Source organism: Diabrotica virgifera, chromosome 6 (assembly GCF_917563875.1).
Source record: "Diabrotica virgifera virgifera chromosome 6, PGI_DIABVI_V3a".
Classification (NCBI taxonomy): Eukaryota; Metazoa; Arthropoda; class Insecta; order Coleoptera; family Chrysomelidae; genus Diabrotica; species Diabrotica virgifera.
Window position 1 is genome coordinate 198,435,172 of NC_065448.1, and position 12,449 is coordinate 198,447,620.

General features: G+C 32.5%; 1 protein-coding gene across 1 annotated transcript in view; it reads right to left on the reverse strand.

The window, feature by feature from the left end:
• Positions 1-7,349, reverse strand: part of LOC114339528 (integrin beta-PS) — a 63,321-nt gene extending 55,972 nt beyond the window's left edge. Inside the window, exon 1 of the mRNA XM_028290184.2 lies at positions 7,046-7,349. Within this exon, the coding sequence (XP_028145985.1) occupies positions 7,046-7,183 (138 nt within the window). The 5' untranslated portion in view covers positions 7,184-7,349. The remainder of the gene's footprint in view (positions 1-7,045) is intronic.
• Positions 7,350-12,449: the final 5,100 nt, after the last annotated feature.

Here is a 12,449-nt window from a genome sequence, read left to right on the forward strand (position 1 = left end):
AGAAGAAAAAAAATTAACTTACTTCAAATAAACTTTTTTATCCCATGCCTAGATTTTGTGTTATCTTGGAACTACTAAAATTTTTTATTTCTAACAAGAAATCGAACATATAACTAAATAACTAATTAGGCAACGCATAGAGAAATTATCACTGTCATTTTGACAAACCTTGCCTCAGATTTTCTCTAATCTCTTCTGTCATCTTTATCGATATCTGTTCAGTGCAATAGTGTGTTAATTTAAGAATTCGTTTTTGTTGTTTCATAGGAAAGTAGTGTTTATTGATAGTTAATTTATTATATATTTGTTGTTGTTGTATAAGTTTTTGGCCTCTTTGAAAGAATAGATTGTTGTTAATTGTGAGTTTTAGTTATATGTAGGTAGGTAAGTATATTTTACGTAAAAATATTTCGAATTCTAATGCGAGTATATATAAAGTTTTGGGAGGATTTTTTATTCTAAAAATATTATCAATAGTTTAACAAAATGGAAAAAGTAAATCAAACGAAAAATAAAGTGAAACCTTCCAAAAAAAAAGTCCATTAAAAACCGTGCCAAAATTATGCGAAAATCGAAATTTGTTTCGCTTCACAACAAAAAATGATTATTTATTATTGTTTTAATATTAGATATTTCATACAAATACCTTTCTAAATACCTATCTTAACATAAAACTTTCACCCATTTTGGTTTATTTTTATAAATATCTATTTATTAATAATAAAATCGTTTTCTATTACTTCCATCTAGCGCGATTATGATATTGTCAAAATATTAATCTTAGATAATGTCAAAGATTACCACTGTTGCCAAAGTTTATGATACTATCTCCCGAAGTTATATTTTGTTGCTACCTGTTGATCGCTACTGCGTTTACTCTTAATGAATGATGCACGTGCGATTTCAATACGTGTCTTAATTTCTTTTAGTTGGTCTACATTTGATGTTATCCATGTATTTGTAGTTATTCACACTCTCAATTACAGTATCTTCAATAGTTAATTGGATGTCTGCGTGTGCTGATTTAGTCATGATCATGCATTTAGTTTTCTTTAAATTCATCTTCAGTCCGTACTCATGACAGCGTTCATTAAGGCGTTGCATTACGTTCTGTAAATCATTGTTGTTATCCGTTATTATTACTGTATCGTCTACAAAACGTAAGTTGTTCAAAACTTCTCCATTGATAGATACACCTTCTATTGAATCTGAGAGCGCTTCTTGAAATACCGCTTCACTGTAGACATTGAAAAGTAGGGGAGACAGCACGCAATGAAATAAAAGTTGACAAATTGAATAATCCTAAAATTAAAATCATTGATGTTAACCCTGATGACTTGAATGATAATGGTGAATTTATTAATAAATTTCTAAATCAAAATTTACTGGATGATTCGATTCAAACTGATATTAAAATTATTCACAAATTTAAATCTAACAGAAGTAGGGGAAATAATGTAAATGTAATAATTGAACTTTCTCCTAAACAATTTAATTATTTAATTTCTAACAAACAAAAAGTTCATATTGGATGGAACAGTTATCAGTTTTTCGAATTTCTAAGTATAATTCGGTGTTTCCGATGTTGGAAATTTGGCCACTTTTCCGACAAATGTGAATCAAAAAATTACGTTTGTCCTCTCTGTGGCGGTAAACATAAAAAGGATCAATGTAATAATACAACTAATTTTAAATGTTCTAACTGTACGTACGCTAAGGATATTATGAAACTAAACGATATTGATGTTAATCATCACGTTTTTTTATATAAACTGTTCTTGCTATTTAAAACAGTTAACTAAAAGTAAAGAAAAAGTTAACTATCAATTCTAGCAATCAAAATCTTTTAAAAAGAATCCTGAAAGAACTTTATTGAACGTTTATTTTCAGAATATAGGAGGCTTGCGTACCAAACTTAATGACTTACAACAAGTGGTTGCTTGTTCTGATTATAATATAATTATACTAGTTGAAACCTGGCTTAATTGTGACTTTAGTAATGCTGAGTTGGGACTTTCAATTACAACATTTTTACAACAAGTCATAAGCAACGTGGAGGAGGTGTTCTGATAGCTACATCTAAATATTTACAAGTGTGTGAAGTTGTTATACCACAAAGTCATATTGAACAAGTTTTTGTGTCACTTAAGTGTCTCAATCAAACGCTTATTTTGGGTTCTGTGTACATCCCTCCTGCGTCTGAACAGCAGTGTTACATTGATCATTGTAGCAGTGTTGAGTTTATTTTTGAAAACTTTCCAGATAGTGAGACGATTATATGCGGTGATTATAACTTACCCAATGTTAAATGGATAAATGATGAATTTGGAATTAGAGTTCAATAATGTATTCCCAATTCTCCTGCTAATGATTTGTGTAATACTGCCAGTCATTGTAATTTATCTCAAATTAATGTGATACCTAATAGCAGAAATACTTTTCTTGACTTAGTTTTTTCTAGTTTATCTAATATAATTGTGTCGGAACCATCTGATTCCTTGTTTGACAAAAGTGTCCATCATACTCCAGTTTCTTTGGAATTGTTTGTTAATGTTAACTCATCAACTTTAAATTATGAAGAATACTTTTTGATTTCAGAAATGGTGATTACTTTAGCATAAATTATCTTTTGGCTGAGATTGATTGGAAATTAGTATTCATCAACAAAAATATCCACGAGGCTATTGGAACCTTCTATGAAATTCTATACAATTTAATATGTACATAATTTTGTACCCATTAAAAAATATAAAACATCCACATATCCTAATTGGTATAACTGTGATCTAAAATCGTTAATATTAAAAAAGAAAACTGCTCATAAAACATTCAAACAGACACGTAGGGAAGAATATTATAATATATTTTCAAGTATTAGAACTCAGTGTAAAGAGCATACGAATTCACTATATAAACGACATGTTCAGGAAACTGGAAACAATATATCTGAAAACCTTAGATCATTCTGGAAATTTATAAATAGTAAAAGAAACTCACATATGTTACCATCAGTTATTAAGTATGATGATTATACTGGGGAAAATAGTCAAGAAATCGTTGATATTTTTGCGAACTTTTTTTCAACTGTCTACAATGATGCTATAGTTAATCAAATACCTATTTTTAAATTTGAGAAATCTGCGAATGTAAGCAATTATGTTGTTGACATTAAGGAAATAGTTGATAAGATTCTGAGTAGCCCATGGAAGCTTACCAGGGGACCTGACGAAGTTCCATTGTATTTTTTAAAAAAATGTGTATACACTTTGGCAGAACCAATACACAATTTATTTAACCTATCACTAACATCAGAGATATTTTCCGATTTCTGGAAATCTAGTTTTTTAAAACCAATCTTCAAGGTCAAAAAGATAAAGCTGAAAATTACCGTGCAGTTTGTATACAGTCAGAGTTACCAAAACTATTAGATTTTTTTGTAAATAGAATGTTAAGTTTTGATTGTAAAAACATAATAATTGGTGAACAACATGGTTTTAGCCAAGGTAAATCCACAGTTACAAATCTCGTGTATTACTTATACAAATTTGATCATTAACTCGTTGGAGTCTGGTTCTCAGGTCGATTCAATCTATGCTGATTTTTCAAAAGCTTTCGATAGAGTCAATCATGAGATCTTGATTGCCAAACTTTGTGGCTATGGCATTAGCGATAACATCTCAAATTGGATTAAACATTATTTGTCTAATCGTTCTCAAATGGTTAAATACGGTATTTTTTTGTCAAAACCAATTCATATAACATCAGGTGTTCCACAAGGTTCTCATTTGGGTCCACTGCTGTTTAATATATTTGTTAACGATTTACAAACAGTAATTAACTCCGACCAATTTCTCTTATTCGCTGATGACATAAAAATCTTTAGATCTATTGCTTGCCTCTCTGATTGTGAATGTTTGCAGTTGTAGTCCATTCTTTCACGGTTTTTGCTCTAAATTTTAAAGAACCGCTTGGATTGACATGAAATTTGGCATACGTATAGCTTACATGTCAAAGAAAAAAAGTGATATTGTGCCGATGTGTGCTTTTGCCCTGGGGGTGACCTTCACCCCCTCTAGGGGGTGGAAAAATATATGTACAAAATAAGTCCGGAAATGGATAAACTGACTAATTTTAAGTAACTTTTGTTCTATAGAGCTTTTTCGCCAAGTCAACACTTTTCGAGTTATTTGCGAGTGAATATGTTCATTTTTCAACAAAATAACCACATTTTTAGACGGTTTTTCGCAAATAACTCAAAAAGTAAATATTTTGTCGAAAAAATGTTCTTAGCAAAAATATAGCCTATAAAAAAGTAAAAAAATTGGTGTACGCTTTAGGTCTCTGGATCTCGTACAACCAGAGTTATAGCCAATGAAAAATAGATTCATAGTCACCAAATTTCAAATAGAATATTTCGACGTGAAATATTCAAAAAATTAAGCACTTTTTGCGGAAAAGCCATTACACCTTTTTTAAAGTGTTTAAAAATAGCTTTATTTCTGTTTTTACAAAAAGTTTCTAGCATTAAATTTAAGCAAGTTACCTTCAAAATAAAGTTGGTCCCTTTTGTTTTTGCAAAAAAAATCGGGAAGACCACCCCCTAATTAGCAACTTAAATGAAATTAATCGTTACCGCTCTACAAATTATTTTACTTTTGTTGTGTTTATATGATCTGTAAGTATCATCGATTCAAAGTGCTTATTTTTGAAAAAATTTGGTTTCAAAGTAAAATTTTTAAGAATTTAAATTTTGAAAAATATGCTTTTTTTCAAAATAACTTAAAAATTGTTAGAGATACCAAAAATCTTGAAAAACAAAAAAAGTCAGATTTGCTTTTCTGAATATCATGTATTTTTTTGTTTTTCTGTTAGACAAAAATTGATTAAGATCTGGTGTTTCTAAATTTGCATACATTCGTGATCAGTGACTCGTTCAACCCCTTTTAACTATAGCATTTTCAATAATAAGGACTTTGAACCGATGAAACTTACAGATCATATAAACAATATATACACGAGTCAAGAAACTTGTGAAGTCGTAACGATTAAGTTCATTTAAGATACTAATTATGGGGTGATTTTCTCGATTTTTTTATCAAAACCAAAAGGGACTAACTTTATTTTGAGCGTAACTTGTTTAATTTTGATGCTAGAAATTTTTTTTATAAAACAAAAATGAAGCTTTTTTTTAAACACTTTAAATAAGTTGTAATGAGTTTTCCCCGAAATGTGCTTCATTTTTGGTTATTTCACGTTAAATTATTCCATTTGGAATTTGACGAATATGAACCTATTTTTCATTAGCTATAACTCTGCTTCTGCTAGGTATAGAGACGTGATATATACACCATTTTTTTAAATTTTTTACAGGCTATGTTTTTGTTAAGAATGTTTTTTCGACAAAATACTTACTATTTGAGTTATTTGCGAAAAACCTTCTAAGAGCGTGGTTATTTTGTTGAAAAAATGAACATATTCACTGGCAAATAACTCGAAAAGTATTGAATTAGTGAAAAAACTCTATAGAATAAAAGTTACTTAAAATTAGCCAGTTTATCCATTTCCTGACTTTCTTTGGACGAATATTTTTTCACCCCCAAGAGGGGGTGAAAACCACCCCCAGGGCAAAAGCACATATCGGCACAATATCACTTTTTTACTTTGGCTTGTTAGCTATGTGTATGCCAAATTTCATGTCAATCCAAGCGGTTCTTTAAAATTTAGAGGTTTTGCAATATTTTACCGCTAAAGAACGGACTATTGTCCTTAAATAATTTTTCACGTTGGTGTGAAGTAAATGTTTTAAACTTAAATTTAAAAAAATGTTTTAAAATCACGTTTAGTAAAACGCAGGCTTCTTTTAATAATAATTACACACTTAATGGTACTGTTCTGCAAGAGATACATCAGGTACGGGATTTGGGTATAACACTGGATAGAAAACTGAACTTTAATGATCATATTAATGACATAACTTCACGTGCCCTTAAAATGTTAGGATTTATCCAGAGAAATTCAAAGGACTTTTCAGTTTTCACGTTTAAAATATTATACTGTTCGCTAGTGCGATCAATTATAGAATACTGCTGTATTATATGGTGTCCTTTTTATAATACCCAGAAAACTCAATTAGAAAAAGTTCAAAACAGATTTTTAAGGATATGTGGTTATAAAATGGGCTTAAGACGTGGAGATTATAATTACAGTTATATTCTTAATTAACTTAAAATGAACAAATTAGAGACAAGAAGAGCTGAATTCGAATTATATTTTTTACATAAGCTTCTAAATGGATTTATTAATTGCCTGAAATTTTAGATTTAATCTCATTTAATATACCTATGCGAAGAACCCGTAATTCTGACCTGTTTTTTGTAGATTTCCATTCTACTAATTATGGACTTCATTAAGTTATTTCTAGGATGTTACGTACTGCGAACAATTACCAAACATATTTAGAATTATTTAATACTTCAACTGCATCATTTAAAACACATGTTAAAAAACTGTTGTAGGCTTAGGTATCTTACTGTATTTTATACATATTGTACAAAAACTGAAAAAGGGTTTAGCCCGTCAATAAATAAATAAATAAATAAACCCTGACAGACTCCTCTCTGTATTTTGATATATTGGGTGTCCTGGTTGTCAACTCTTACCTTGGCATTTTGATTCCAATATATATATATATATATATATATATATATATATATATATATATATATTAGATATAATTTTCATATCACGACTGTCAATATTTTTGCTTTTTAATATATCTACAAGCTTTTTATGTTGAACTTTATCAAATGCCTTTTCAAAGTCTACAAAACATAAGTACATATCCTGATTCATATCCACCGAAAGATGGACATAAATCATGTGGACATGTGCATATCCTGATTCATGTCCACACTGGAGGATCACCGAAATCGGAGGTAACCTTTTTTTACCTTCATACTATTTGTAAATATTTAACAATTTAAATAAAGAATATGGTACGAATTATTTCGAGAAAATGGATTTAATTAATGAATAAAAAACTTACGGAAAGAGGGTTTATACACCACACACACCCGTTTTCTTGTATGCATTCTTTACAAGTATCAAATGCACAGCGGTCTGATTGTCCTCTGATAACACTAACAAGTCCTAAAAGAAAAAACACAGCACCTCGGATTAACATTTTCGTAGCAGTGATCTTTAAGGATTGTCTGTGGTAGAAATGTTTCCAAACATTAGCGGAAATTGATAAACGTTCACAATGACGTGCTCATCGGAAATGATTACACACAACAGTGATATTTTCTACTTATTACATTTTATGGCTTGGTGTACCAAACACTTTGAGAATGATTCATACTATAGTACATATTAATACCATAATCGATTAGTAAATATTTATATATCAATAAGTGGGAAACCAAGATTATTTATAAATAAATAAGACTTTTTGCATCACTTTCTATACGCTATACCGTGCGCTCGAAAGTGTTGCCCCTCTATTAAAAAATAATCTATTTAGTATTGTACATAGGAAAACTCTCGGAGAGGGAGTAGGCCTGGATCTCGCGTACAAAAAAAGTTTATTAATAGCAAGCTGAAAATTTGTTAATAGCTAAACGGTGTCTAGTCGGACAAACTTTGATGTATGGGAACACTGGAACAGGGGAAGTTTTAATTGTGGAACAGGTTACAGGTTTAGAACGTCAGACTACGAAAACGTCCCATGTATTTTGTAGGAGAGAACTTCCAATTGATTTGTTACCCTTTCATTAAACTCTCTTGCAAAAATTAGACTGGTGTTTATCACCAACTTAATTCTCTCCAATTCTCACATACGCATGCCAAACATGGACCTTGGCCAAGGCAAACATGGATAAAATAATGAAGACACAAAGAGCCATGGAGAGAGCAATGTAAGGCGTAAAATTGACAGACAAAAAGCAAAACAACTAGGTCAGAAATAGAACAAAAGTCAAAGACGCAGGCCAACATATAGCCAGGCTAAAATGGAGCTTCGCAGGTCATAACGCTAGACAAACGGACAATAGGTGGAATAGCAGATGAGATGGGGAGACGACATTAAAAAGATAGGAGGAACGCACTGGAAACAGAAAGCACTAAACAGAAGCGAATGGAGGAAACTGGGGGAAGCCTATGTTCAAAATTGGACGAATTAAAGGGCAAAAGAAGAAGAAGAAGAAGAATTCTCTCCATTAAGGCACATTAAGGCGCTTCCTTGAATATTTTCTCTGACTACTAGCTTTCTACTTCTAATCAACGGCGTAACCAGGATGATCCTAAGGGAGGGTTACAACTACTGGAAGGTTTCTGGGGGGTATGGTGTTAGGCGTATAGAGCTCAAAGTATATGCCAATGGGTGTGGGCAAACCCCCCTGGTTACACCTATGCTTCTAATATTTTCTTAAAAATTTGGTGCTTAGTTTTCTTGTAATATCGTCGCTACAATATACCTACTTGAGTGTAATTCTTTATTTTATTTATTATATCCGTTTAATCTGATCCTGTAGGTAATTGATAAAGTTACCCTCAAGTATTTATATGAATTTTTTCGATTTATTGAGTTATTACTCACCTCCAGATCTTCAGCGGTGCTTCCAGTAGACGATGTTCTCTTTATCAACGATGTTCTCTTTGTCTACTGATAAAATTTTTGATCATCGGCAATCAAAAGCCAATTCTTACTCTCATCTAAATTTTTACTCCATCTGTCCATATTCATTGTTTCAGATTTTTTAAGTGTTTCATCTGTATAAAGTTCAAATAAGGTTGGTGACAAGCAACATCCTAGTCGAAGTCCTATATCGACTTTAAACGGTCCTGGGTAGTTTTATACGACTTTTATTGTACATTCATTGTCTTCGTAAAGTAAATTTCTCTTTTGACAAAGCGAATTCTCGAGGGGCGACCAAGGGCAAGCAAAAGAAGTAGAGGCATACCTCAAACAAAAAGAACTGATGACATCAAGCTCATGGCTGACCACGAATGAATGCAAAAAACAGCAAACAGATATGAATGGACACACCTAAGGAAGGCTTACATTCGACGATGGATGGAATAGCTGTTGATGATGATGATGATGATTATTTTCCATTACTTTCCACAGGTTGTTGGTTGGGACATTATCATAGTCATTTCGGAGGTCCACCGTTCAATGCTATTGTTCTTTCTATAATCTGTTTTATAGAAAATATAGTAGGTATAGTCAATTCGCTAATCTGAGATACAACGGTATACACTACAATCACAATAAAGATGCACCAGAAATAAACAAGCAAGAGGAGCACTCCCAAATTATGATTTGGGAGTGCTCCTCGAACTAAGTGTTCTTCGAACTGTTTTGAACTAAGGAGCCACATGGAGCGAAGAAGTCTTTTAGACATAGTAAAAAAGCGAAATATAGCATTTTGGAACCGTTTTGTAGGTAGAGAGGTATAGATATAAACTCCTACAACTGTTAATGGAAGGTAAGGTTGAGAGCAGACGAAGCTCTGCTCTGGTAATTGATAAATTATGTATCTAAAAAACATTAAAAAATATATTGGCTTAGGTTTTCAGTTTTTCAGTCACCGATAAGAAAGGCTCAAGACAGACAAAAATTTGTAGAAGAAAAACATATTATATTTTCTCCAAAAATCTGTTGATTTATTCAGTTTGAAACAAAACATTCCAGTTTCAATTTTAGGAAATGTTGAGTAAGTTGGTTATATTTTATGTAACAAAAATTAAGCAAGTTTCATTTACTTTTAAACAAGTTGATTTTTTATAGGTGCTCTGAGTACTTTTATTAAGTTTAGGGCTATAATTGTCGCAGCTTGTGGCAATCCGAACATATACACACAACCAAACTTATATGGAATCATCTAATAAACTGCTCGTCAAAAGTTAGGGATATAGAAAATTATGCTGATTTTCATAGTTAATTTTTTCGCGAACAGACGGATTCCGCTATTTTTTTTTAATTTTAGATTTTTCTTTAGTATTTACACAATTGTGAAAAGTTGGAACTTTACCGCGCTGAGCAGATGGGACGTGAATTGTAAATTGTAGAATTCCCTCATCTTCCTTAGTCTCAGCATCCGTATGGCTTGCAAATTGTAGAAGCCTCGGAGGTGTAACCGGAGAAGGTTCCCATTGTTTTCATTCTGGTGGGATATGTTATATGCCATTAGAGTGAAAATTTAGTCTTTTGCTAGCAGTTGCCGCTAGGGCATCTATGCCATTTCGTTCGTTGCAATTCGGGACTGCATGCTGGGGTTTGTTTTGGTTGGATCAGAGAGAGCAGCATATGTGCCTCCTGATGAGAGACTAATAAGTTTCGAAACCGGTAGAGGTGCTTGCAGCACTCTCTGATTGGACTGGAATATGGTTCGGCTGTATTTTCGTTTTGCAACGAAATTGAAAATCGTTATTCATTTTTGATTTACATTTACTCTGTGTGGAGTATGAAGGGAACCAGTCTCGTTGGAACTTTACCGCGCTGAGCAGATGGGACGTGAATTGTAAATTGTAGAATTCCCTCATCTTCCTTAGTCTCAGCATCCGTATGACTTGCAAATTGTAGAAGCCTCGGAGGTGTAACCAGAGAAGGTTCCCATTGTTTTCATTCTGGTGGGATATGTTATATGCCATTAGAGTGAAAACTTAGTCTTTTGCTAGCAGTTGCCGCTAGGGCATCTATGCCATTTCGTTCGTTGCAATTCGGGACTGCATGCTGGGGTTTGTTTTGGTTGGATCAGGGAGAGCAGCATATGTGCCTCCTGATGAGAGACTAATAAGTTTCGAAACCGGTAGAGGTGCTTGCAGCACTCTCTGATTGGACTGGAATATGGTTCGGCTGTATTTTCGTTTTGCAACGAAATTGAAAATCGTTATTCATTTTTGATTTACATTTACTCTGTGTGGAGTATGAAGGGAACCAGTCTCGTTGGAACTTTACCGCGCTGAGCAGATGGGACGTGAATTGTAAATTGTAGAATTCCCTCATCTTCCTTAGTCTCAGCATCCGTATGACTTGCAAATTGTAGAAGCCTCGGAGGTGTAACCAGAGAAGGTTCCCATTGTTTTCATTCTGGTGGGATATGTTATATGCCATTAGAGTGAAAACTTAGTCTTTTGCTAGCAGTTGCCGCTAGGGCATCTATGCCATTTCGTTCGTTGCAATTCGGGACTGCATGCTGGAATTTGTTTTGGTTGGATCAGGGAGAGCAGCATATGTGCCTCCTGATGAGAGACTAATAAGTTTCGAAACCGGTAGAGGTGCTTGCAGCACTCTCTGATTGGACTGGAATATGGTTCGGCTGTATTTTCGTTTTGCAACGAAATTGAAAATGGTTATTCATTTTTAATTGTGAAAAGGTTTACTCAAACTTATTTTTTGTACTTATACCGGGTGGAAGAAAAGAAATGTTTTTCTTATGTTAAGTTTGAGACACCCTGTAGGGAGAACGAGGTACAAATGTGAGTATACATCAGAATCAAATTGTAGTCTTATGTTTTGTGAACATGTTGTTGTTTGAATGTCCCTGATATCTTTAGAAACAAAAAAATAGACGGTTTTGTAATTTAACATGTGTTTTAACCGAAACAAAAGTTTGAGACACCTTGTAGGGAGAAAAAGGCACAAAGGTGAGTATACCTCGATATTATATTGTAGTCTCGTATTTTGTAAATATTTTATTATTTTCTTTGATATCTTTAATAACGAAGAAACTAAACGGTATTACTCTTTAATATGTGTTTCTATATTTCACATGTGTGATGTGATGCATGTCGTCAGTTAAAACACATATTAAAGAGTAAAACCGTCTAGTTTCTTTGTTATTAAAGATATTAGAGAAATTAAAAAAATAAAATATTCACAAAATATGAGACTACAACATAATATCGAGGTATACTCACCTTTGTGCCTTTTTCTCCCTACAAGGTGTCTCAAACTTTTGTTTCGGTTAAAACACATGTTAAATTATAAAAACCCTCTATTTTTTTTTTGTTTCTAAAGATATCAGGGACATTCAAAAACAAAATGTTCACAAAACATAAGACTACAATACGATTTCGATGTATACTCACATTTGTACCTCGTCCTCCCTACAGGGCGTCTCAAACTTAACATAAGAAAAACATTTCTTTTCTTCCACCCGGTATAAGTACAAAAAAAAAGTTTGAGTAAACGTTTACATAACTGTGTAAATACTAAAGAAAAATCTAAAATAATAAAAAAAATTTGCGGAATCCGTTAATCTGTTCACGAAAAAATCTACTATGAAAATTCAGCAGAATTTTCTATATCCCTAACTTTTGACGAGCAGTGTATTTCTTATTATTTCGTGCGAATTAAAAAAAACGAACACACGAAGTCAAACATAATTTAAATTAACATTAAATAAAACAATACAGTACCTATTTAACAAATTTGAACTAGTTGT